The 26864-nt window shown below is 37.7% G+C and overlaps 1 protein-coding gene across 1 annotated transcript in view; it reads left to right on the top strand.

Moving 5' to 3' along the window:
- GPR158 (G protein-coupled receptor 158) overlaps positions 1–26864 on the top strand; it is a 181098-nt gene that overhangs the window by 100576 nt on the left and 53658 nt on the right. The window contains exon 5 of the mRNA XM_041488315.1: positions 1569–1637. Within this exon, the coding sequence (XP_041344249.1) occupies positions 1569–1637 (69 nt within the window). The remainder of the gene's footprint in view (positions 1–1568; positions 1638–26864) is intronic.

Below are 26864 nucleotides of genomic sequence, written 5' to 3'. Positions count from 1 at the left end.
ATAGCATTCATCTCTGCTAGAATGTATATTCCATTTGCCTAGGAATCCTATTTAGAAGAGCAGTGATATCTGTAAACATTAGGTGAAACCCCCTGCTCTCCTGGTACCAAAGACTGAGGTGAAAGTGTAGTCAAAACCTGGATTCAAGCCCATTTTGAATTCCAGAGTTGCTCTGTAAGCCACACTTCTTTTGGGACAGGAGGCAGAATAGATAGAATCCACAGAGAATGGTCCCTACCAGAACACAGGTAAGAAAAAAATCATGGGACAATTTATTGTGATGGAAGAAGAGCTGGAAATGCTGAAGTTCTTTGTCCCAGCAGGTTATCTTATGATCATGCTGCATAGAAACAAGCTTGAAAAGAAAAGACTGATCAGGATGTGAAAGACTTGTTTAGAAAAGAATGTCCACATGGGAGTTGAATGGATTCTAGATATTTTAGATAATTTCTGTCGTCTCTATATGGAACTCATTTCAGTTGCTTTTTTGGTCATTCTGGTATATAGGGATTCTTTGTACATAATAAGAAAGGAAAATATTCTTTAGTAGTTTGAGTATTTCTCAGTCATGAGAGACATGAGCTCGTTGACCTCTGCCTTGTATGATGTTGGAGCCACTCATGGAAGGGAGGGCACTGGTTCTATAAACAGCATTATCCCTCCTCTCAGGATCTGCTTCTTATTGGCCTCTTCCCCTGTGTGACTCAAACCCAGCTTCTTGCTCAACAAAGGTTGATTTGTCATGGTCCTCCTCTGGTGCTCACAGCCTCTGCCTGGGCTGTACCTCTCACACATCAGCAAAGCACTCCTGCTTTTGCAGTGCTCCAGTCTGAGTCACTAACCCTTCACTTAACATTTCGGTTTCTCACATGTGTGGATGTTTTGTCTCTAAGATAAGGCACAGTTGCACTGTACATAAATCATCAAACTTATTGGAACGCACTTTGTGTTAGGAAAAACAATTGATTTTTTTTTTTTTTTTTTTTTACAGTTTTAAGACTTAAGAAAACCATGTTGGTTTCCTTAATCAACATGTGGTGAGGAAACGGCATAGTATTTAACAATCCTGACAAGTTAATGAATCAACATCTTTGTACAAAAATTTCAGGAAAAGTAAATGCACTTGCAGTCTAAGAGCACACTATATTCAGTAAAATTGTAGATTATTCATACTTATTATGGAAGCTAAGTCATAAATATCAAGTGAGCAAAAATATTCTAGGGACTTCTTGAAATTTAAACAATGCAGAACAAATTCTGTGGTTAAATTCATGTCTGTAATTCCTGTGATCCCTAAGTCTTGACACTTGAGATCAATTTTAAATCATATCCAGGTAATGTCTGTTGAATAGTATTTAAAATAGGAAAAAGATATTTTAAATTTAATTTTGTAAAACACAACCATTGTAATGGGCCTGTGATTTAAAGAGTGTGGAGCATGCAAGCATGACAGATAGCTTAATAAACATTACTGTGGAAGTGTTACATGGACAAAAGTGAAGGTACTTTTATGAAAATTATACACTGAGAGAATTTTCTAATATTTTGTGTTGGTTTTTTTCTTCTAGAGTATCAGAGCTTCAGGGCTGGTGCTGCTGGAAACCATTCTTTTTGGATCACTTCTTCTGTACTTCCCAGTAAGTCAAACTATAACTTTTTTAAAAAAAGATATACCCTTGCTGACATTTTAAAACACTGTATGAATGACTCTGGTGAAAATATAAATGTAAAAACTATTTATTAATTATTAGTTTAATATGACTACAAAATGTGCTGTGCTCTTCAAATATTCTTAAAAACACTCAAATGTTTTACTATATTTGTAATAATTCTCCATTTTCAATTTGGTAAAAATTGCCAGTGGTTTAATTGGAAAATTTTGGGTGTTCTGGATTAAGATGAGATTTTTCTTTGAAAGACAATACTTCTCTGATCTCTGGTATGGGGAAAAAAAAGGCAAGGTATGTAAAAGGAAGACACTGATTATACCAAATATTTATCTGGAATGTAGTATAAATGAGATTAATTATTTCAGTGCATTACTGGCATGTATTTTGATGTCTCTGAAGGTATGTGGCATCTTCAATACCATGTCTTCAGGAAAATTAGATGGCATTACCCTTACCCTGTAAGTGGAAAAAAAAGTAATTTCATAGTCACATAAGAAATAGATCACAAAACTGATAGAAATATGTGTCCATTCTCTTTTCAAAAGTCACAGAAAAGCTGAGCTTGTTAATTGCCACATAAACCCAAAGTGATGACTAGATAAAGCAAGACATCAAAGTGTGTATTGAATAAAGTTGGTAGAAAGCATGCAGGTTGGGAGACAATCAAAGATGGAGTTGTGGACTATTTTAAAATATGTTTATGTTCTCTCTCCCTCAGTAGTCAGAATTGTTTGTGCTTTGACAGACCATCATGTACTTACTGGAAGATGAGCTGGATAACAATACTCTTCAGTAGCTGCAGAACAAGTAGGAAATAAACTGCAGTAGAATGTGTGAAGAATACTATAAATAAACACAAACCCTAGTGGAATTTCTATACATTCTTTTTTTAATCATGTGGGCCTTTCAAGTTCTAAAGAAAAAGTGTCTGCATTTCTAGGATAGTTTTATGTGTTTTTTCATCCTTCACTTTGCAGAAGTCAGGGAAATTAAAGTTTTTGTTTTTTTCGTGTTGGACAAAAGTTTGCAACTTGCAATAAATACATCTCCCATGGGTTTTCAGAGCTTCTTTCATATATATTTTCAGTGAACAGATCAGAAAGTCCATGCACTGCTTCCTCAGGTGGTGCTGTGGAGCATTTACAGAAATTCATAGCGTAAAGCATTATGCAAGGGCTTTTCTTTCCATGGCTGTCTCCTCTTTGCTTTCTCAGAGAACCCTGGGCTGGGCTGGCTTTCCCAGGAAGATGCTCAGTTAGAGCCAGTCAGTGTCTGTACAGCCTCAGCTCCAAAGTGTGAGAAGCCTCATCACAACTCATCAGAATTGTGCCTGCAGTCTGCTTTGTCACCTGTCACCCACCCTTACAGTGCACTTCCCAGTTCTGGTCTTGGTTCTCCATTTCTTGTGCTTCACGAAGGATGAACGTCCTTTGGTGGCTGGCTTCAGGTGCTCAGCACCTGGGACACTGAGCTATTGCTGTGGAAAAAGACTTCTCTCAGCAGGTGACTTGAAGGACCATGGTGTTGGATGCAAGACCTGGTGACCATCCACAACCTTTAAATGCAGAGGGAGAAGAAAGGAAGTGTTCCTGGGAGGGAGCAGTTCAATAACCCAAGTGTCCCCTCAGCTCTTCACTAACATTTAAGCCCCTTTTTCTTTTTCACTGACATTAAGGATGTTAAATGTACAGCGAGTTCAAAATGACAGTTTGACGTATTATGAGGAAAAAAATTTTGCTGGAAATTCCTGAGTAGCCCATGTCCCAGATGGGATGTAGATACTTGACCAGAGCTTATCTTTCTCTGCAAATCTCAAGCTCCTACTATATAAAACTGTCTGCTGAGAACACATTCTATTAGAAATGAATAGGCACAGTGTAAGACTTGGCTTCTCTCTTCTAGCAGTTTTATGTTCCCACGCTCTTTGCTGGGTCACTCTTCTTTCTTACACAGGGAATTACTAATCAGGCTGTAACTCCTACAGACTCAGGAAAAAGAAAGAGAGTAATTTTATCATTTCTATTTTGAGGGTTTTAGGGGAGGGATGTAGCAAATGTGATAGTGGGACATCCTTTGCATTTTCAGACAGAGAAATTAATCCTGATTTCACCAACCAGAAAAATATGGTTTTGTAAAATCAAAGAAGGTAGAAAGATCAGCTTTCCAAAATCTCTGTCCCTCAATTCACTGCAAGGAAGTTTTCATCATTTTCTGATTCAGGGCAAGACAGTGAAACAGTAAATGTGTGAAAGGCATAGTCTTTTTAAGAAAGAAAAGCTGCAAGGTGTGAATTATGAAGGGTGGGTCCGTTGGAATGTGAACTTTTGATGTTTTGCTGTACATGGACAGAATCTAAATGCGCTTACCTGCTTATTGTCTGGGAAAGGAGCACAAAGCAGAGCAGAATGACACAAGAAAGAAAACCCAGTCTTTGAAAGAGTCTTTCATAGCAGGGTGTAGAGCAAATATATCATTATACATGTTGCTCATAAGTCATGTACCTGCAAAGCAGATTTTATTTTTCATGGGTCATATTTATTTACCCCTTCATGTTATTTGGTGTTTTTATTTGCTTCCAAGAAGAATTGGGAAGATTTTGTGACCTATAGGTGTGGTGAAAGAAGTAGTAATATGTGTCCAGAGGTCATTTTTCAGCTATTTGATTTGATCCTCATTTTATGCTAGAGGAGTACATTAGAGCTCTAAGACTAGTTAATACAGATCTCACATCTTATACACCCAAATTAGGCTGTGTTTTCCACAGATAGTATGAAATGTGAGTTAGTGTATGGAATGCAGTTCACAAGCACCACTGCAGTAGGGTGTTGTCTTTTAGCATAAGGCTGTTTTCCTTTGGTATCATCTCTTCTTCTATTGTAATTTGGAATGTAAAACTAAAAAGCTTTACTTTCACAATCAACGAAGTGTGGAATTACACAGCTTGGCTTAGTGCATGTAACAATGTAAAGATACTTAGGGATGGCATTTCAGTTCTAAATAACTGAAATCTCTATTCATTTGAAGATTCAGTGCAAAATTACACTCTTGTTTAAAAAACAAAATCCCCTTAGATTTTCTCAACACTGCTTTAAGTCTTTGGCATCTTTGTTCTCTGCTCTTCTACACTTCCCTAATTCTTTCTTTTTCTAGATCTGTTTACTCAGTCTGGCTTGGATTGTTTTGAGAGCCTTCAGCATACAAATTTCACTGTGTCTAGAAGGGGTTTATTCCATTTCTGACTTTCCCTAACCTCCAATTAAATAAAAACCAAAACCTACTTTGTTACATTGCTGAATTTCTTTCACTAATTGATGTTGTTTTCATGCCTACATGCAGTAATCTATTCATAGTGTAACATCATTAATTGAAAAATAATATCACCAGTCAGCTGCTTTTGGTGAGAAAAACAGCTGTTACAATGCCCTTCTAACCAAATGGGAAGTGCAAATGATGGTCTCCACCTAAATTTATCATTCAAGTTCTGCTATACTCATAACAATACTGATCTTTCCTGAATTATAAGCAGGCAGATGAGCTTTGTCTATTACAAATGCATAGATTTTACTCAGAACTTTCTGGGCAGCTCACATTTCTGAAGCTCTCATTTCATATATTTTCTGTAATCTCATAGTAACATCTCTAATTTGCCTTTACTTAGTCTTTCCAATTATCAATGGATCTCCTCCAAATGAACACTAGACTTTCTAATTGATTTTGTTTTTATTTCTTTATTCTTAGATTTTGAACAGAAAGCCAAAACCCAGCTGTTGTATGGATGAGTCCCTTAATTTCTGTACTTGGCATCTGAGGGGAGTAATCTCATTACTTTTCTTGCCCAGAAACACTGTTTTGAAACCTTCAGGCCTTTCTTAGCTCCCTGTCTTGCTAATGCTCAGAACATGCTACCACAAGTTTAAAAATTCTTTGCTTTCTACAAAGACCTTCAAATAGAGCAAGCAGTAGCAAAATGTTGTAAGAGAGTAGCCTGTTAATTGCATTATAGGGGTCAGATCTCAGGTGATTTTAGACATCTGTGGTGGACACAAGTTGAAAAATAGGAGATTCTGATAAGATATTGAGAAACTTTTTTTTTAACTGTAAGGATTGTCAATTACCAAAACTCATTGTCCAGAGTTTATGAAATTTGGAGGTGTCAGGACTTGACTGGGCCCAGGTCAGAGCAGCGTGACCTAGTTTTGGGCTGGAGGCTGGACTGGATGACCTGCAAATCTAACTTGCAAATGAAATTCTGTGAGTCTGTTTCTTATGTGTGCATCCATAGCTGAGACAGTCACCCTATGCTCACCAAATTCTGAAGAGGAACTGGGTCTTTTATGACTTGTTTTAGACTTGGGACTTGAAGATGAGGTGTGTTGTGGCCAGCACTTCAGGGACTATAAAGGAAGTCCGAGGTACTTGCCTCAAATGGTGTTGAATTCTGCCCTAGGCAGCTAGGATTATCTGATATATTAAATAGTTCCCATACTGCTAGTCTGCATTGACTGAAACTCCAAAATACATACAATGGATTGCATTATATAATGATATGATAGAATTTCTACAATCAGTGATTAAAATTAAGTAAGTATGATGATACAAATACCAAGGGAATAATTTCTTTCCATGTTCCTGATACGAAGTACCAGATTTAAATTCTAGCAAGTGAAAGTTGTTAGACAGTGAGGCTGAATCTTGTAACAGTAATGTCAGCTAGATCATAAGATGGACTAGCTTTAGAGGCTGCAGAGTATCTTTTTAAAAACTTACCATTTTTTCTTTCACTCTTCCCTTCCTTTGGCTAAAAAAAAGGCCAAATTCATTACAGCTTTCCCCTGTTTTTCCAAGCTGCAAATTATAAAAAGGCAATATTGTTACCAGTTTAGAGAAATGGAGCTGTGGGTTGGGGGCCATTGACTTCCTAATGCTCATGAAGTAGTTAAGTAGTAAATCCTGGAATAAGCTTTGTGCTCAGACATCTTGTTGCATGTGTTAGGAGTTAAGATGTGTTTCTGGGGTTATTTTATTCGCTTTCACACTCAATCTAACATCACCTACCCTTTTGTGTCATGTCGTGAGAAGTAATAGAAAGTGGGGAGTCATGGAGCTTAGATATGCATATGGGGTTTTTTTTCCCCTCAAATGATCTGTATGCGCATTAGCATGGAAGAAATGAGCTGTGAAGTTTGGGAGCATGAGACTATGATAGGCCCATTAGTGATAACAGTCCTGAGCAGAGCAAGGTCACTGGAAAGCTCTGGTTTTGACATTAATGAATGTGAAAATAGAATGCTGTGAATATTCTTACGCATTTGTCCCTCAAATAAGGGATGTGTTACAAAAGCACAGTCACTGTTTATTCCATGTATATTGATGTGCACTGAGGCCAGCTGAAAAATTTGCTTTTTCCAACACATTTAGCGTTGCAAGTCTGCTCTGATACCCCAGATATTTCAGGTTGAGTCTTTGTCAGGATATAACCCACATTACCTTTACTCACAAAATAGTGTTTAAACCTTTTAGAATGAGCACTCATCATTTTATTCTTGTTCAGGTAAAGAACATGCCTGTCTTGGTATTCATGTCACTGAAGTCCAAGGACAAGGAGTGTAAATATCTGCTCTAAAATAATCACTAGAGATTTCCACAGTACTCTAGGAAAGGGTGTTTTAATTTCATTTGGATCACAGTGAGTTAGATATCCAGCCAATGCAAAAGGCAGATTTTAAATACCATGTTGTGAAGATTTTATATGTGCATTGTATGCTTGGCATAGAGGTGAGGAAGCCAGGCAGAAGATGATGCAGCTGTTAGTCTCTCTTGGTCAGATGAACTTATGTTTTGGAGTTAGCATGCAACAGTAAACCAATACCTTTTTTTTAAGAGCCAGCATGTTTTACATGCAAAAACCAGAAGTCAGCTGGTGTAGCCTCTGGGTTACAGGCTAGAAAGTACAGAAACCTCATAGGTACTGGAAACTTGTGTCTTTGCCCTGAACCATGCTAAGAAAAAGGTTTATGACTGCTTTTACTGATAGGAAGCAAGCACTGAATATTTTCTGCTTTTTGAATACATTTATTTAAAATGTCAGAAAAGTAAGATACATGTGATATTTCTTCATTGTTCTGTTGTCACTATTCTACATAGGTATCCTAAAAAATTTTGGCAGCTACTGTCAGGGAGATAACTAGAGGCTATTGTATATGTGATTATCCACATTAAGAACTGTGATTAGGCAGAGCTATATGTCTCCTGATCTTAGTTGCATATTAGCATCTCTGTGAATATCACAAAAGTTTAAGGTATTGGAAACTTAGTTGAGCTATGCTAGAGCATAGTAGAGCTATGACATCATAAATTCTAAGAGGTTTTACAGGTGGAGTTTGGTGAGGAGTATTTGTGTATGTTCTCTGTGTTTGTGTATGTCTGTGTGCTGTGTTCCCGGGTTACCTGAAGCTGGAAGGGTCCTCAGGAGGCCTCTACTCCAACTTCTGCACTAAGGACACTCAGCTGTAGGACTTCATACAAGACAAGGTTACTAAGGGCTTTATTTTTACAGGTCTTAAAAACCTGCAGAGATGGAGACTACTCAATCAGGCAGTGTGCAGGCATGCAGTAAAATCACATGGTTGTAGTTTTTTTGGATAGTGATAAAATCTGGGATGTTGCTGGAACATATCATGGGACTTATACATGGCAGGCTGAAGATAGGTCAGTGAAGGTACAGGTACTGATTTTACTATTCTTTCACATCTTGGACTCCCATGCTCATCCTTGTGGCATTATTTGTGATACCATGACAAAACTCGATCTTCCCCTTCCATGATTTGAAGGTGCAGTAGGTATTGTAGGAGGGCATTGCTATTTTTGCTACTCTGAAAGCTTTTTTTGAGAGCTAAGTTAAAAAGGCACATTTTTCAGAGTCTGGGTTCACTGAATAGCCAAGTATGTGTGTGAAGGGCTTGAGAGTAAGGAGAGAAAAGGACAACAGCCAGTGACCTGAGCCAACTGCCATGTTGGGTTTTCGTTGACCCTTTTATTTTAAATTAATATCTTGCATTGTCAGCTTGCAGGCACTTATGTAGTACAGTCTTGCCAGCCCTTCATTCAAACAAATGAATCTTGTAGTGAGGGGAGCAGAGCAAGATCTTGTGGTCTTTCCTCTTTACTCATAAATCCAGTAACTTGCCTGAGTAAACTTATACATACAAGAATTCGTAGATAAAACTCTACATTAATATACTCTTTTCAAAGAAGTGATGTAAAACCAGACTACAGTCCTGAAAAACAGTGCACAATTTTTAGTCAGGGGATTAAAAATTTTTTATACATCTTGAGCAGTAACACGTGCACAAATTAAAAATGTGCTACATTTGAAAGGTGAAAGTGTGGGGACCTCTTTTCTGATCACAAAAAGCTTTGAAACACAAAAATTATCAGAGGGTAAAATATGGGTATATTCAAATGGAGGAAAATAGTGCTGGGACATATTCATATTATGTTCCTTACTAAAGCCTGGAACCATATTCTAATAATCCATCCTCATTGCTCTGCTCTCCAAAGCTGAACCTTTGGTGCTTGGCAAGCACTCAAGCAGGAGAGCACAGCAGGGCCACTTCCATGCCAAAGAATTATTGAAAAATGCCTGGTTGAAAAAAATTTAATCAGTTAGAATTAGAGTTAGAAAAGAGGAAAAAAGTCTTTTATATATCTAATATATAATTCCTGTTGGGTCTCAATGCATATAAACTAGAAAGGAATAATTTTCTCATCCAAACATTTTGATGACCACATTGATCACTTGGCAAGTGAATTGAGTCAATAGCTAGACGCTTAGAATATGCTTGAATTTTACTCTAGTGACTTAAATTTATGAAAAAATTGACACATAAAAAAAGGCATTCTCATGTATTGGTTCAAAATATGTGACAGAACTTTTACAGAAAAGACATTAAAAGCTTTTTTATTAAGTTTTAAAACCAAAGAGGCAAGAGTTTTGATAGTATAGATGAGCCATGATTGAGCTGTGCCAGAAAGGAAAATATTAAAAATTTTAGTCACCACTAAATTTTTATGCCCTACTACATATATTCAGTAGGGCATAGCCCTTGCATCTGTGGTTTACCTTCTGTCATTAGTTTAGCACCTGTCAGACTGCATGTTGGTGGAAGATAAATTTTAGTCATTCTTTTTCACTTATCCAAGTGTCTTTCAGTGAAAGTTGGGGACAAGTTTCTTTTTTTCCATCAAATGCCTTTTCTCTTTGTTTACTCATGCTTTCATACCTAAGACCCAAGGAACAGCAGCTACAGTCAAGTGAAAGGCCTGTAGGTTGTCTCTAATCTTGCTGAACTTGCTATATTCAGCTGTTGCCTGCTTTTTGGTTGTTGTGATCTGCATCAATAAGAATCTGAAGCAAAATGAAAGCAGAAGCAGTTCATGCTAGAGCAAGACTTGTGTTAGATAAGCTGATACTACCATGCTGTTTCTGGTATGAAATTGGGTGCAGTTGTAAACCAATGCTGTCAGGGGAAACTGGCAATATTATAACTCCCCATGCCTTGGAATATGAAGTTAAGACATTGACCAGTATTATATGTACAGGTGAGTGACAAAACATGATATCCTACCTATCATCTTCCCTGTCACTTGACAGACTACTCTGCATCAACACAGTGCAAAAGGAAATGACAGAGTCTCCATCTCAAAGCCTATTCCCTGTGAATAATACAGGAGCTGAATTATGGGGTTTTTTCTCCTTTGGTTTTTCTTCTCAGTCTCTCTTCTTTTATGTATGAATGCATTAGGTATTTCCTAACCATCTACTCAGATTTTAAGTGTTGCACCATGAAAGGTGATTAATGGTTAATGATTAGGAGAGATAAGAAATTCAATACATTATAATGGAGGAAGAGAAGAGTTGATGTTTCTGGAAGAGATCCTTAAGAAAGGAGATTTCATCCATCGGAGATGAGGCTGCCCATAGTCATTCTGCAAGCTGAGAACTGAGAGGATGCAGGCAATGGTATCTTCATGGTTTTTAATACCAACTGCTAGAAGTTGAGCAGTTTGCAGTTTGCAGGCAAAAGTATATGACAACTAGTGAAATCTATGCACTGGAAAAAATTCACAGAATTATAATACTCATAGTGCAAGGTTTTTATTACTGTGTAGCACTTCTAAACATATCCTTTCTAAACTCTGAGATAAGAGATAAGTAGAATTTTAGTCACTGCTTTTAACCCAAGACTACATATAATCTGATGTAAATAGGAAATCAGCTTTTTGCTTGTAGAGAAGAACTGGAAAAAGTAATATAAACACTTATGAGAGTAGAGAGAAGTTTACAATATAACATATAATTTGCAATATGAAATTATCAAAACACATCAACAAATACCAGTGTATAAGCTATTCTGTATTTCTGTTAGTATTGATAATAGTAGAGTCTGACAAAAATATCAGAATTTTAGTTTGCCAGGGTTAAAAAAATGAAGAGTTAGGGGCCAGCAGGTCAAAAATTTGCCATGTAACTAGCCAGATGGATTTCTGAAAATGAGACATTCAAACCACTAGTGCCTGGGTCTTAATCTACATCACATCAAGTAGGGAGAGATGAGATTTCTGTTCTTAAGAGCAGCAATAGTACTGCAGATTCAAGAAAAGTTGTTCATTAGAGCAAGCAATTAGTCATTAAAAAAGTAGCTTTTTCCTATGTGATACAGACTATCTTATTTCTTCTATATAACTCTGCTTATTAAAATCACATACAAAAAGCACTCTTTTCAGCAAACAGTGTTTTATACAAACTCTTTCATTTCTAGATTTTCTGCCTTTGTGGGACTAAGCACAGATCTGCAAATATATGTAAGTTTGGAGGAAACTATTAGGAAATATCATGTCCTTCATAACCAATATACCGTATCCATGTGCTGATCTCTCTGAAATCTGAATCCAAAGTAAATTTCTTGTAGTGGCATGATGCCATGCAGTAAGTTCTGCACATTTTTGGAGAAAAAAAATAAAGCAAAGAGAAATATGTCAATTTGATCAAAGTTCTTGTCAGAAATGGATGGCAGGATTTCCAAGCTAAAAAAATTTAAAGGAATTCCAAGGTAATACATATGGACAAAATACCTACAGAAAAATAAAAGGATTAAATGAGTCTTTCATTGTACAAAAGGTTGTAAGTGGAAGAAAATAACATTTTATATAGCTCCCTCACATATCATTACATGATAATTTATCAAACTTAAATTATTTCAATCATTCACAATTTTAATTGCTATTTGATGTTAATATTTTAAACAAGCCAGGATACTAGAACCTTATTGCATATGGTTGGATCAGTGAAAGCAATGTAAAAAGAAAAGGAAAAGAATGATAGTGAGAAAAGAGAATAGAGAACTTTCCCCCAAGAATTAAAACACAGCAAAAAGTCCAATATAGGATCTGGAAAATTAATCCAAAATTGAGCAACCAAACAGTATAGAAATGAAAACAAGACACAAATGGCATGTTCTACCTTAGTACAGTCAGGACTCTTATTGTCATGACTACATGTTATAGAAGATATTTATAAAACCACAGATTGTACATTCAGTGCTTGTTCTTTGCTTGCCTACAATTATTTCTCACTACTCCTTGCAAGCTTTCTTCTCCTTTCCTAGTACACCACTTACATAATTGTAGAAGATAAATCTTTTATTCTTTCCTTTTGCTTCCTCTGTATTGATGTGTGGTTTCTCATCTCATATTTAAATTATGAACCCTTTGGTACAGGGATGTTTGGCATGGCTGCACCATGCACAGCAGGGTCCCGATCAATGAATAAGAATCACATTACAAATGACTGTTACTAATAATAACAGTGAAAGTGTTTAAAAATATTTTATTAAAGGTGTGAGCAAGGACACAGTTAATGGTGAATTTCTTATATCTTCAGAGGACTGGTAGCATGCAACTGTTTTTATACTTTAGAAAGTATAGGTACTTATGAGAATTATCTGGGAATATTTGAGTTATGCTTGAAAAGATTAAGCCATGAAAATACTAACAGAAAAAAGCCTAATACTTGAATGTATTCCACATGAAACTGCTCTGCTAATTTCTATGGAGCTGCACCCAACTTGTATGAGAAGACATGCATTAGATGATAAACAAAGCAGTTGGAAATAGTTGAGGAAAATTCCTTGCACTCGGTGGAAAGCATCAGTCTGTGGGAGTTAAGGTGACAGAGGGAATAGTGGAAAAGCTGCCAATGCAAAGGGGTAGCATAAAGAAGAGGTCCCAGTTCTACTCAAATGAATATTTCTGTCCTCTTCTGAATAGACAGGGAATGTTGAATTTGTCCATTTTTAGGGGCCTGCCCTGATCTCTTTCACTGTCCCAGTGAAAGCATGCAAGCATTCCGTGTGCCCTGGAGCAGCTCTGTTGGCGTGGGTTGAAGCCAGGCCAGCTCCAGATCCCTGAGCTGCCCAACTGGGGACATGCCTTTACACATGAGGGACATTGGACTCAAACTAACCAGGGATTTAAAACTGCTTTTCTATGATCTGAACAGGGTCGCTCAGTCCCTTGGTTTGGCCTTGCCAGCAAGACTGGATCCTACACATTACCAGCTGAAGAGGGCTCAGAAGGGAGTTGGGTGTTTGGCACTGGCATGAGTTGGGAGGGTTCATATACACTCTAGGTTAGACAAGGACTTTGTGACTTACAGCAGGAAATAGTCTTGAAGCTTTAGTCCTTAGACCCCTTGGCAAGTAATGATTACTGGGTTGCCTGTCTGGTTTTCTCTTTATATTGCAGACAGTAGAGGGTCCGATGCATGTATATCATGTGTGAGATTGACTCAAGGCTGGTGAGAAAGGCAGTGAGCCAAAAAGCAGGCAAAAGTAAACCTAAGCATTTACTTGGAATACCTGGAAACTTTATCAGTGTCAGAGTCATTGGTTGTAAAAGTAATCTTGATGGGTCAAATGCATTGGGAAATGCAAACTGTAGTCATAGCATGCACACACATAAATTCTGACATATTCTGAATGTGTTGCACTGGTGCACGTGGGCAGATCCACCACAAAGGCTGAGTGCATTCCTTGGGTGTGCTGCAGTCTTGGTGCTTTGTGGTGGAATACAGTTGTGCTAGGAATTTCTGACAGGAGAGCATTCCGCATGCTGCTGCCATGGCTGGCTGCCATTTGAGCAGCAGTGCTTCATCTCTGACAGCATTTGCTGACTGAGAGGTCGCTACAAAGAGGTTTGGGTCTACTTTGTGGTGTGTACAAAGTTTGGATAAGAAATAATTTTTCATAAAGTGATCTTACTAATTCCTTAACTTCTTTTTTTCTGTTAATTTTGTGTTGATACAGTTTTTCCTTGTATGATCAAAGCATTTTTGATCATTTTCACTGAAAGAAATGTTTAAACATTTACATGTCTGTGTTTAAACATTTAAACATTTACATGTTTAAACATTTACATGTTACATGTATATCACACAGAGATACTTTGTATAGCATATGCTGGTACTTATGCAGACTGCGATGAAATTAATACAAGGAATATAAAAAGGATAAGATAACTATAAGAAAGACATTAAACTATTAGATGGTGTCCAAAGGAGGGCAATGAGGATGGTGAAGGGTCTTGAAGGGAAGCTGTGTGAGGGGCGGCTGAGGTCCCTCGGTCTGTTCAGCCTGGAAGAGAGGAGGCTGAGAGGAGACCTCACTGCAGCTACAACCTCCTTGTGAGGGGAAGAGGAGGGGCAGGCACTGATCTCTTCACTCTTGTGGCCAGTGACAGAGCCCAAGGGAATGGCCTGAAGTTGTGTCAGGTCAGGTTTAGGTGGGATATTAAAAAAAGGCTCTTCACCCAGAGGATGGTTGAGCACTGGAGCAGCTCCCCAGGGAAGTGGTCACAGCACCAGCCTGACAGAGTTCCAGAGGCATTTGGACAGTGCTCTCAAGCACATGGTGTGATTCTTGGAGCTGTCCTGTGCAGGGCCAGGAGTTGGACTCAATGATCCTCGTGGGTCCCTTCCAACTCGGCACATTCTGTGGTTCTGTGATTCTGTGACTTTTAGGAAGAAAGGTAAAAGAAGTTATGTTGGCATAAGGAAGTCCTTTCCGCTTTTCCTTCAAGCATTGTATCTTGTTTAAACTTTAATCTTCCTTTTAAATTTTGGAATTTTCTATAGGAAATAATTTGTTCTGAATAACCACAGTTTTTAAAACATGGATCTATGATTTAGTTTCCAGATCTCTTCTTCTATGTCAATCCAAGTGTGTAAGTTGTCACATTAGTCAGAGTCCAAAAAGATTGTATATATTCCAGCAGTATGTTGTTGAATGTATAAATCTTGCTTAATCTGTTAATGACCTAATCCCCAACACATACTGTAGTGCTATATATAGAGCAAGTGTTTTTAATGTTAACTCTCTCTCTTAAATTCTTAATCTGGCATCACCAGCATGCTGAACACTTGAAATGTGGGGTTTTTCAGAAATCTGACAGGGCTTGCTGGCCTCTAGAGTCAGCTCATCCTTTTTTCTGCCTTTATTGATGGCATTGCCTTGAAACCTGTAGAGAACTGATCTATAAAAGTCTGTGTAGTGGGTTATTTAGTCAGCTATTTATATCCATATTTATTAAACTTGTATCTACTTTCCAAGCCTTAAGGCATTTTTTACGTCTTTGAAATCATAATCAACATAAGTTACTGCCCTAGTGGCAGGCACTCTCTGTTCAAGTAATCACCAGTTGTTGCTACAAGAAGGCAAAATGCTGTCACAACAAGTATTTTAAAACCCTAAGGAACATTTTTATTAACCATTAATTCAATGTAAGGCTCTGTTAGAATATCATATGCTCAGTTGTTCGAAGACCCAGGAATTTTGAAAGATAGCTGATTCAGAAACATATTCTAAATGCTTAGCATGTAAGTCTTAAACAATCTTAATAAGTTAATTATTGGCAACAATAAGATATCTACCGATTTCAGATAAAGAAAGGATACATAAGAAAATAAAGACCAAGATTATATTAAAAAAAATATTTTAGCTGCTCTTCATGTAACTTTTCTGGAACCAAAACACATTCCAAGTTTCTAGATTTGCAGGACAAGAAACTTGATCTGTCTTGATCCTAAGCTGAGATGTCTTTATATGGGCTGTAATTACTGCTGTTGGTTGTGGGATTAACAAGTAATAAGGAGCACTTCTTTTCTCAGGCAGGATATTTTGTCTGTTTAGGATAAGGGACATCAGTACTTACTACATTTGAAAAGGAAACCTATAGTGTGTTATATTTTTCACAAATATTTGTGAACTGGGCTAACCTGTTAACATCAAAAAGCCTTTCATATCACATGATGTAGTTGTGAAATGCATTCATTCCTGGTTTGACTCTCCAGTGTGCATAGCAGACATCAGATGGGATCAAGAATTTGCAGATGTGAAATTGATAACTAATTATATTTGATACCATAATAGTATGTGTTACTGTTAATAGTTATAATAATAATAATGGATCTGATTAAACAAGGAAGTTGACAGAATGAATTCTTGAGACAACAGTAAAGGGGAGAAAAATTCTCAGTTACTTTCAACAAATGCAGGAAGTTTGGAACCTTGGTCTAACTTCAAGTAATATTTAGTCTTAAATCATTAGGAAATAGGTTAGAGAAAAGAAAGAAGTTGAAAAAAGTTGAAAGCATTCAATGTGAAAGAGAGAAAACTATATTGAGCACAGAGAAGTCCCTGTTGCTAAACACTGAGTGCTCCATTGGTCTAGAGAGCACAGCAGACATTCTTGGGATTTTGAGTTATCTTGAGTTATCTAAGCAAGCTCAAAGAAATATTCTTTTTTTTTTACCCTCCATGTATATCTTTCATAAAATTAGATGACATTTTGTAGCATGAAACACTAAATCTGCTAGGTTTATTTCCTCAGACTGTTTAAAGTAATGCATTTTTCTCAGACATGTCACAAGCAATCCTGTCAAAATCTGCCTGAATGGATTTGTTTTAAATCATAAATAGCTGTGTTATATATAGTAAATGTTCAAGAACCTTGAAGAAAAGGAAAGGAAGGTCATGGCCTTCTGAGTACTCACAGCTCCACAACTAAATATGAGTCTTGAAATGTTTGTCTGGGGCAGTCTCACATATGAGGTCTCACCACTTGGTTGGTTTATCTCATTGCTATCTCTCTATCTATCTTAGCAGCCGGACTTCTCTTTTAAAAAATTGCTGTATTTCTCCCTGGCCCCCTGGAGTCCAGTTATTTTTGGACTTTGCCATCTTTTTCTTTGCCATCTCATTCTTAGTTCTGGTGACAACTGTTAATTTTGCTCTTAAATGTTTTGCCCTTCTGCTTTTATGCTCTTTTTGTTGTACAGTTGTTTATTCAACACCACAAACATCTTGGTAGGAAGGGTGGAGAAGGAAGTTCATATAAATAAATAATTGCACTTAAGTGCAGACAACTGCCTAGCAATGAAATGCAGTGGAATATGTCTTTCCTGCTAGAAGGTGGGCCTTTTCTTTGATAAATCAGTGAAATGTTTGGAGGACTCCCCCTGTGCTCAGGAAGGAGTGGAACATTTGGAGAAAGCCTCCTTCTGCTGTTTTGTTATCTGTTAATGAATGCATTTTGTGGACCATGCAAGTGAGCTGTGCCAGGAATGCAAATAAGCAATCTTCTTGGGGAAGGCTGCTATTTCTAATGCCTTATTTTTGCAGCTGCAGCAACAAGAGGGAAGCAGCAGATTGGTTACAGGTATTTTGGTTGGTGTCTCGCAAAGGAGGAGACCAAAGATGCTTGAATAGTTTAGCCATTAGTAGGGAATGTGTTTCCTCATACACCTTCAGTTTTAATTATGGCAAGTCTTTTAAGCACTCAACTTGCCATTGGGTAAGCATTGCAGTCACAGATTGCAGTGCTCAGTTTTGATGCCCTGAAGTCAAGTGAGGTACTCTTTATATGAGAGGGTTCGGTCAGGGGCACAGACAGCAGCACGCCTGCTTTGCTTGCTTGGGAATGTCCTGAAGAGAGAAGGGTTTGTGCTTATCATCTGCCTAGTTTTTCTGCATGGGAAACATCTTCCTTCACCAGGCCTGCAGATGTGAACTCTTTCTTCAAGTACACCATGCAATCTTCACTTCATTACCAAGTACAGGTGGTAAAACCCCCAGCCTATGGACAGCATTTTTATTCAATATTCTGCTTGTTAATGTTTTCCTTCTGGATGGGACACTTATGTCTTCTTCCCCTCTCTGGCTCAGAAGACACAGACTTGTACCACCTTGAAGAAAGTTTTGCGGATTTGTCTGTAGGATGCCAGAGCATGGGAGGTGTTCAGCCTGTTGTGCTGCTACTGTTCCATTTCACATTGCTCCATTAAGCAGCAGTAAATGGGTATCAGCACAAGTATGAATTCAACTACAGAGCAGTAGGAGAGGTGTTGTACCCATTGGCTAGATTACGTATTGGTTAAATGGGGTGACCTGGCTTTATAACTGCTTCAAGGAATGGTTATTTTTAGGTATGAGCAGAGAGAAGCATATGGGCCTCAACTGTTGTCACTGAGAAAACGTAGCTTGAGTTTGGTTGTTCTCCAGGTTAAATCATGCACTGTCAAGAGCTTTCCTCAGAAACCTGCTAATTGTTGCACTGCAGACAGGTGTGTTGTTTTGGCTAATCCCACTGAATTTTCAAAATAATAAAAAGTTGTTCCTCTGAGGTTTTTTCCCTTATTCAAAATTAATTTCTTTATGGTTAATGTACGTGTTTGAAATAAATGGCAGTTACAATCACATTAAACTAACCCTAAGTTACAGAGGGAGCATAATGCAGCAAAACAAACTAGAAGTCCTAGGGTTGTTCTGAGCTCAAATTTTTAGGTCCTGAAAAGATTTGATACCATGTGAGGAAAATGAATCAGATTTTGATAACTGAAAGAGACATTAAATATCAAAGATATGCTTGTCTAATGCAACCTTATATCTCAGATGGTTTTGTGGTGTCTCTGTTTTTGAAGACGAAATTGCCCATGTCAAACAATTAAGAATTCATCAATAAGTGCATTTGGTAATGCAGTTTTCTGGAAAACCTGAATGTATGCAAAGGCTACAAAATGCAATACGAAAATGCAATATTTGGAGATGTGCCTGTTATTCCTAAGAGATTTTACTGTCGCTGATTGTTCAGGTCATGAGCAGCCATACATATCATTGAAGCGTCGTGAAGCTTTGTTTCCAAGAGGAGAATTTACTACCCCTAGTTTCTCCCAGTTAATAATTTCATATTGTGCAACTTGATTCCTCTCTTTCCTGCATCATTGTACTTCAGCCTTCTGATTAACTGTGCAGTGACCTCCACAGACTCCCTAAAGTTTTTTGAGTCTACACTCAACTTTCTGAAAATCTGCTTCAAGATTCATCTCTCCTACTTTCCACAATATTTCCAAGGGGTGATTTCTGTTCTGAGTTGTTCTGTTTAGTTGGTCGCCACCTACACATGTTGAAGCTTTTGAAGACTGCTCTTTCAGAGTCGAGTATGTTGTTCTCAAACTCTTAAAGAAATATTCTTCTGAGGTCTGTAATGAAGAGTTCTTCTCAGGCTAGTCTCACTCCATCCAACTTTGGTGCTGATACATTGCTTGAGATTGCTCCATGACAGCTTGTATGCCTAATCTTGAGATCAGTGTTTTCCGTTTTAGGACTTTTTAATTTTTCTTCTGTAATGGAAAAGTCACCTGTCCATTAAGACCATGGCCCTCAATGTGCTAATGCCTCTATTACTTTCTGTACCATCTTATTTCTGTGTTTCTGCATTTTTCAAAAGTTGCCTTAAAGTCCATGAAATATAACTTTTGTTCTAGGTCCATTTCATTCCAAATCAGTTCAATGTTCTGAAGTTATTTTCTTCCTTTGAGACACCCAGCTCAAAATAGCAATAAATATTAAATTAGTTCTGAAGGTTTTTCCAGCTTATTCTCTTCTCTAGTATATCAGAGTTGATGGATGGGCTTTACATGGTCTGACAAGTTACTAGGTGCTGCCTGCACTTGAAAAAGAGGGAGTACTGAAAACTTTGAGTAAAACTTTGGAGTGGCTATTTGCAGTGCATGGATTTTTTTTATTATTACTTTTTTTTTCCTAAATAATTTTAACTCGAAACATCGCATTTTACTGTAGGCTCCCTTTAGCCTGTGGAGGGAAGTAGGCACCTCTGGAAGACAGCACTCAGGTACCTGTAGAAGGATGATGTGGTTTGGCCTCTGCCTACAGTGCTCTCCATTGAATACAGAGGGAGCTGGGGTCGTCTTGGAATTTAATGATTCACTTGTCTTCCCTGGCTCAGGTGTGTAGAACATCTGCTCCAGATTCCTAGTCCCAATAGAAATAGCTGGATTATAATATCAAGCCACCCTAGCTGAATGTGGTGAGGAGAGTGAATGCAGAGAATAAGGCTTTGAGAAAGAGTGTTTTATGGCTCATGGAGATGCCCTGTTGGATTGTTCTGCAATAAAGTGTATTTCAGTGTTGATCAGGATTACTGGAAATTGATACTGATCTGTGGTGCTTTTCATAAAGCAGAAAACATTGGGACAGGTACACTTAAATTATGCTGCTTTGGAATCCATACACTTTAAAATCAACATGCATGAAAAGTAACTAACTTTTGAAAGGGAATAATGATTTTACAGGCAAAAAAGAAATCACAACAAATGTACCAAATCTATTTCTGTATTTAAGTGTATATGTATTCAAATATTTATATAAGCATGTCATTAATTTTATGATGTTCTTTAAAAATCACCTGGCGTATGTGGCATATGTGACTGAAATAAAATAGCAGAAGAACCTGATCATCTTGAATATAGAAATTTATTTTGCTAAATTTATTTCAATTTCTCAGTTATAATAATTTTTCAGTATTGCTCAACACTGTTTAAATATTTTTTGTGTATAGATTTCTATTAAACATTTTTTTCCCATTTGACTAGACCAAAAAAGTATGAGCACTCTGGCCCTCTTAGCCAAGCAAACCATCCAAACGGTTCTTTTGGAAGGTAAAAATATTCATATCCATGTGATTTAAAAACTATAAGAATATCTTCCTGCTGGGAAGAAAAATAGTGTTTCATTCATTCCTATTTCCATAGTTTCTACTGTGGAGTGAATTTTGAGTTTGCAGATGTGGCTGGCTTCTTCTGGACTTCATTAATTACCCATAATGAATTAATTATGTTAATAACATAATTTGCTTGATATGATTAGTGTAGATTGAAGATTAATGTAGATCATGCCAGCAGAGTATGTCACTCATTTTTGCAATTCATCCAATTACCGGTAGCTTCAGTTTACCTAAAGCAGATTTATCAGACAGACATCCAGTCTTCGTTAGGGAACATTAGGAGCTGGAGTGTTCCCAGCACTTCTTCTGGAGGCTGGTCACGCTGTGGTCTCTGGCTTGTGCCTGCTGCTGTTGTTGCTACAGGTGCATAAGCTGAAAATGAAAAGTCAATAGTTCCAGCAGAGATGTCTGCAGTAAACTAATCAGCACCGGCTGGATTGAGATGTCCGGCTGGTATTTTAGTGGAGGGAGTTTTTCTAAATTGCTTGTTGTCAAAATAAATACCAACAAAAATTATCCTGAGGAGGATAGCAGACACTTCTGTCCTGCTCTTTGCTGTGGTTTAGCAGAGTATTTCAAAGTCTTAGTCTGTCCCCATTACCTTTCCCAAATAACCATCTTAATAGTTGATGTCAATAAAATTCCTACCTTGACTCGTGAACCTGCCAACGTGTAGTTCAGAGAGAGCATGTACAGAAAGGAAGGAGGTACTTCTGAAGAACTTAAACCATCAGATAGCATTTTTTCTCCAAATTTGTGTTAAATACTTCTCTGACTTTGTTTGATTAAGAGAAGGAAATAAGTATTTTTGGAACTCTAAATACTGCATGTTTTCTTTTCCCCAGGTAGGAGTCACTATTTGGAAACACTCAAATAACACCCCCCACACACACCTTACACTGTATATTTGTAGGGATTTCAGCCATAGTGTAACAAGATATAAAAGTCTTTGTGAGTCTCTTTTATGACCTGTGTCTTGCATTAAGTATACTTGACAAATTGCTCTGAATAATTTATATGTATTATATCTTGATTTAGCTGCAGCTCTTGCAAGATTTATTTTAATAAAGACTACTTTACCATTATGTTTTTAAAAGATTCCTTTTTCCTAAAATCACAGATGTGGTCTTAAAATTAATTGTTAGATTTTCCTTGGTTTTAATAAAATAAAGAAAATACATGTCCTTAAAACTATTATTAACGTGTGTCAGTGGTTTGGCAAATGAATAGGCTGAAATGATGTCAGGGTTTTTTCATTAGACATGGTTCAGTTTGTTAAAATGTTTATCTTTTTGCTTCTTTGGTTGCCACCTTTCTTTTAAGAAAAGAGGACCGTAATGCACCCAGTAAGTAAGTTTAGGGGTTTTTTTTCCCACATGAAGCAGATAAACTAGGACATTCAGTTGACTGTTGTGATTTACCCAAGCGGTGTGTCACATGGAAGAAAATGTATCTGAAAAAATGAAAGAAGCAATTGGATTATAAAAGTTAACTGGCAGAAGAAGCAAATATTTTAAAAGATATTTTGACTTTGCAGCTTCCTTTGATTTTCCACTTTTAAATTTTGCATCAGCATGAACAATTTTTGGTATGCCTATACATTGCTGAGATAAAACGTCCTGATGAAATTATTTCTATTAATTTTGAATTATGTTTTTTGAATGTACTGCGAACTATGAAAATAGAAGCTTTGAATGATTAAGGAGCTCAGCTTCTTCTCTGTATTTCACTTGTGCTTCTCTTAGCTTTAGTGTGCATGAGGCTGGAGCCTTGAATGCCCCACCTGCTCATCTCTGCTTTTAGTTGCTGCTGCTAGATCACATTTAATAATCTTCATTTAAAATCTGACCATTTGCTTGATCAGGAAACCCACATTTTCATGTATCTTTCAGTATTTAACTGGAAAGTAATTGAAGACCCTTTCGTATAAGTTTGAAAACATTGAATGAAAGAGTGCAGAGCATCAGTGCTATCTATATACGCTGCTCTTAGCACTCTTTCTGAAGACAGGAAGACAGATATTTTTAAAATATTTGGGTAGTTGCCTTTCAGTGAAGTCAACAGCTCCGACTCTCTTACTAGCCCCTAAGTATCTTTAAAGTCAGATCAATTACTCTGCATTAATTTTGTGCTTTCGGGTTGTGATTGGTGACCTACGTGGGTGAGGAAAAGCATTTTGCTCTGTACACAGATAGCTAGGTAGATTCTGGTAGGCTTTAAATTTTCAAACACAATAGTTATTGTTGTTTTTGAAGGATCTTGTTTAAACACATTTTAAACTGTCTGAGGCAGTGTCTTGATTTCAGTGGAAACTTCAGACATCCAGCCAAGTCCACATCTGGCCAGTTCAAGAGTCTGAATTGCTGGATGAGCCAACTCTCAAGTCCTCGGGAACTGACTTCTGAGGCTGTTCAGGCTACTTTTAGGGTAACTGTATTAAAGACTCTGAGGTTGTCAGGAGGGAGTAAACATATGTGTGAGGGATAGACATCTACCAAGACAGAGAAATAGCTGGCACATCAAAGCAGATGGGTAAGAAGGTCAGTTTTTGCTTAGTTTGCTTTTGCTTTATGGTACTGGTGAGTTAGAAGTACATTTGAGTGAGAACAAGGAAAGCATAGTGTGCAATGCAGACTTCATTTTCTCTTCTGCCTTACATGGGACATGGGTAAAACAAATAGATTTTTTTTCAGCCTGGATTTTTCAGTGTTGGGTAATTTGTTCATTGTGCTACACTTAAGCATGATCTCAATGGAACTTCTGAGCCTCCGACTTTATCCCTGTCTTATACTGCTTCTACAGAAGCATCCAATAACCAGCAGTGGTCAAGAAGACACCTTTCTTGGACAAACATTTGTCCCTAAGGTACTGGACTTTCCACCTCCAGCACCTCAGTGCCTATAGCCCCCTAGACTGGGAGACCTGATACTTCCCGAATGATCGTGCTTTACCTGTTCATCAGCACTCTCTGGGCCAGTAGCATTGAAATCTCTCCTTGTATTTGAGGAGTTTGCAGCTGAAGTTGCATAGTTTATTCTATTACACTGAAAAGCTAAGCATGGTCTCTGTGTTGGGAAATAGATGCAGAGAACATACATGATAATCCAGTGTTTCAAGGTGATTTCTGTTTCTCCTCAGTTCCTCAGAGGGTTCCCACAGCAGTCTGGGGTAGAGGTCTAGTCCTCTTGGTAATACTTGTTTTTGTGCTGTGTTTTTCCCCAAAAATGGTGTGCTGTCTTTCTTTGAATCTCTTTTCTCTTGCTGATTGTGAAATGACACTTGGAGTACCTTTTAACCCTTAGCATTTATAACCAGTTCAGCCAGGGCATCAGTTCATGTCTCTCATAAACTAATGAACTGTTTTGTGATAAAGGTTTATCCTTTATTAGGAAAAAGTCCTCGATCGCTCTTCTCTACTGTGTGGGCCTTGTTGGGCATAAAAGGTCATTTATTGTGGTCAAATCTGAACACAGAGTGCAGGCATGTCTCTTTTTAAAGCCATTGTGGATTACATGTTAGTTTGTTATTATTTGATTTTAGAATACTATTCATTAGACCAAAGGAAATAGGAACAGTGAAGCTGAATCATTAATAAGGCTTAAACAAAGGCTAGAATTTATGGTAAGTAAGTGCATTTTCAGGCCATGTGTTCAAGTAATTTATAAATAAATATTTCCAGAGCTGGTAGGATCTGTGGCATATCACTTTTTCTCTTTAAATTGGAGGAAATACATGACAGCATCTTGGAAATCACATGGATGTTTCTATTCCTCAGAATAACCTATTCAGGGTGATTTGTCAATAATTAATTGAGATCTCTCTTATAAACACAGGAAGGAAAAAAAAAGAGGGAAAATAATTGAAGATATATCTGTGAAAAGGCATTCTAAATATGCAGTCTTTTGTCAAACCAGAATGGTCTTGAAGGTTCTGTTTGCTTAATCTCCAGTTAAATCTCTCAGGGGGCTAAATGATCTCCACGGTAAAATACGTATTCCATAAAGAACTTTAGAGATCTGTTGTTACTGCCTGATGGAGATGAATCCATAGTGTAATAAAACCTAGCGACAGCAGAGCATTCTGATGAATGAAGTTCTAGAAGTCTGCCCTTTTATTTTACACTGGTGCTGGTGGTTATGTGCTTATACTGAGTCATGGTATTCCAAAAAAATTTACAGGCAAGACATGTCTTTGCTGAAACACAGACAGGGGTTTAATATGTATTAATAGATATTGTACAATAGGCAATGAAAGAAACACCAATATCTACTGCTGAAAATATAGTGGGAGGGAAAAGAAGATTTCAGCAGGCAGAATTTCAAGCTGGACTTTGTGTGGATGATGAGGAAAAATTTGTCTTCTTTTATGAAGAAACCCAGAGGACCTTACTTAAATGGCTGCAAGGATTTTGCTTGTGACTTGCATCTTATCTGAAATGCATTGCCCCCAGAAGCAAAGTGCTTCCAGCGCTGTGTACTGGGAGGTTGATTCAGTTCCAATTCATAGGCAAGAATAAAACCTACTGAGTAGTTACTGTGGTTTTGTGCAGCAAATGTGTGCTTTACAGAGGCACTTGAGCTAATGATCCAGTGCAGCTCTGCATTAAAATTGTGAGATTTGCAAGGATAGCAGGGTTTGATGGTACTGTGTGCTCACAGGCCTATTATAGTAAGATGTAATATCTTAAAAAGCACATGTGGTTTAAAAAAATGGGATGGAAATGGAAGGAAATGTTCTTACATAATTAGGCTAAGTATATATTCAGCTGTTATCATACCTCTAAAATGTTGTGTGTAGCGGCACCGGAAACGGTTGTGGATAGCACAGGGCTGGATAAGGAGCTGTGCCTTCGCTCATATTTAAGCAGATGATCTGAGCTGTGACTCATGTTTCGAGCAGTGGTGCCCATAGTGTGCACAGGCTCATGAATGCCTTCATTCACCCCATCTGCTGAGATGGCACTGTGCCCACACAGAAGAGGGTCGATCCCTTTCCTAGGAAGCGTAGTGCCAGACTGTTATGAGTTTGGATGGCAGGCTTATCTAACATTGCAAACGGCATCTCTGCTGCAGGAAATCCCATCTCAGTGTTAGGACTGAGGCATTAATAGGTGACTTGATGTACCCTGGAGGATATTTGACGTGTTGGAAGAAACTACTGAAATGTGTCAGAAGGAGGAAGGCTGCCCATCCCTCGGCACGACAGGACACTGAGAGGAAGTGTCTGATGGCTTGCTGCATAGCAGAATTGCCTAGAGACAGCCCTAGACAGCTGTTGCAGTCAGGCAAGGACAGATGGTGTTGGGCAGTGGAACAGATCATATGGATCTCTTCACAGTATCTCCTAGATGCTTGTTAATGGAAGTAGCCCAAATGGCATTATCTTGAATGGCTGTGTCTTGTCCTGCATTGAACTGTGCAGTGTACTTGCAGAAAATTCTGAACTTCAATTTAAAAAAGTAGATAGTTTTCCTGTAAAGTTCTTTGGTTTAAGTGAGCACAATTTAAGATTAATTTGGTTATTTGCAAATGAGAAAAAAATTATTACTTTTGTATCACTTGTGTCTAAATTGGGTGACTTGCACCTCAGATCCATCAGCAGATGATGCTGGTATTCAAATTCTAAGCTCTGACTTTCATTTCCATCCATATAACATGGAAAACATCTCTGTCCACAGCACTAGGAATTAGATTATCCTTAAAGGTCCATTCCAACCTAAACGTTAGTATGATTCTACAACAAGGGCAAAAAAAAGAAGAGCTGAAAAGTTTTGAACACTTCGGGGTTTTTGGAGTTAAGGTCCTGCTCAATTTTTTTCCTGTTTAGTTTTAGAATTTTTAGCACTGGCAATGCTTGTATTTTTTTAAAGCTCTTTGGCTTCTGGTCTGTTGAGACATTATGGTGTTGCCCATTTCCTTTCAACATGAAGTATAGCAATTTGATGATTGTAGAGGAAGATGAGTTTTTGATCTATTTGCGTGACTTCTATGGCTTAAGAATTGAAGTAAAAAGTACTTGTCTTAAATACATTACAAAATTGTTACAACTGGCTGTAAA

This window comes from Pyrgilauda ruficollis, unplaced genomic scaffold, assembly GCF_017590135.1.
Source record: "Pyrgilauda ruficollis isolate IOZ18807 unplaced genomic scaffold, ASM1759013v1 scaffold12, whole genome shotgun sequence".
In the NCBI taxonomy this organism is placed as follows: Eukaryota; Metazoa; Chordata; class Aves; order Passeriformes; family Passeridae; genus Pyrgilauda; species Pyrgilauda ruficollis.
This window is presented reverse-complemented; position numbering and strand designations above follow the sequence as displayed.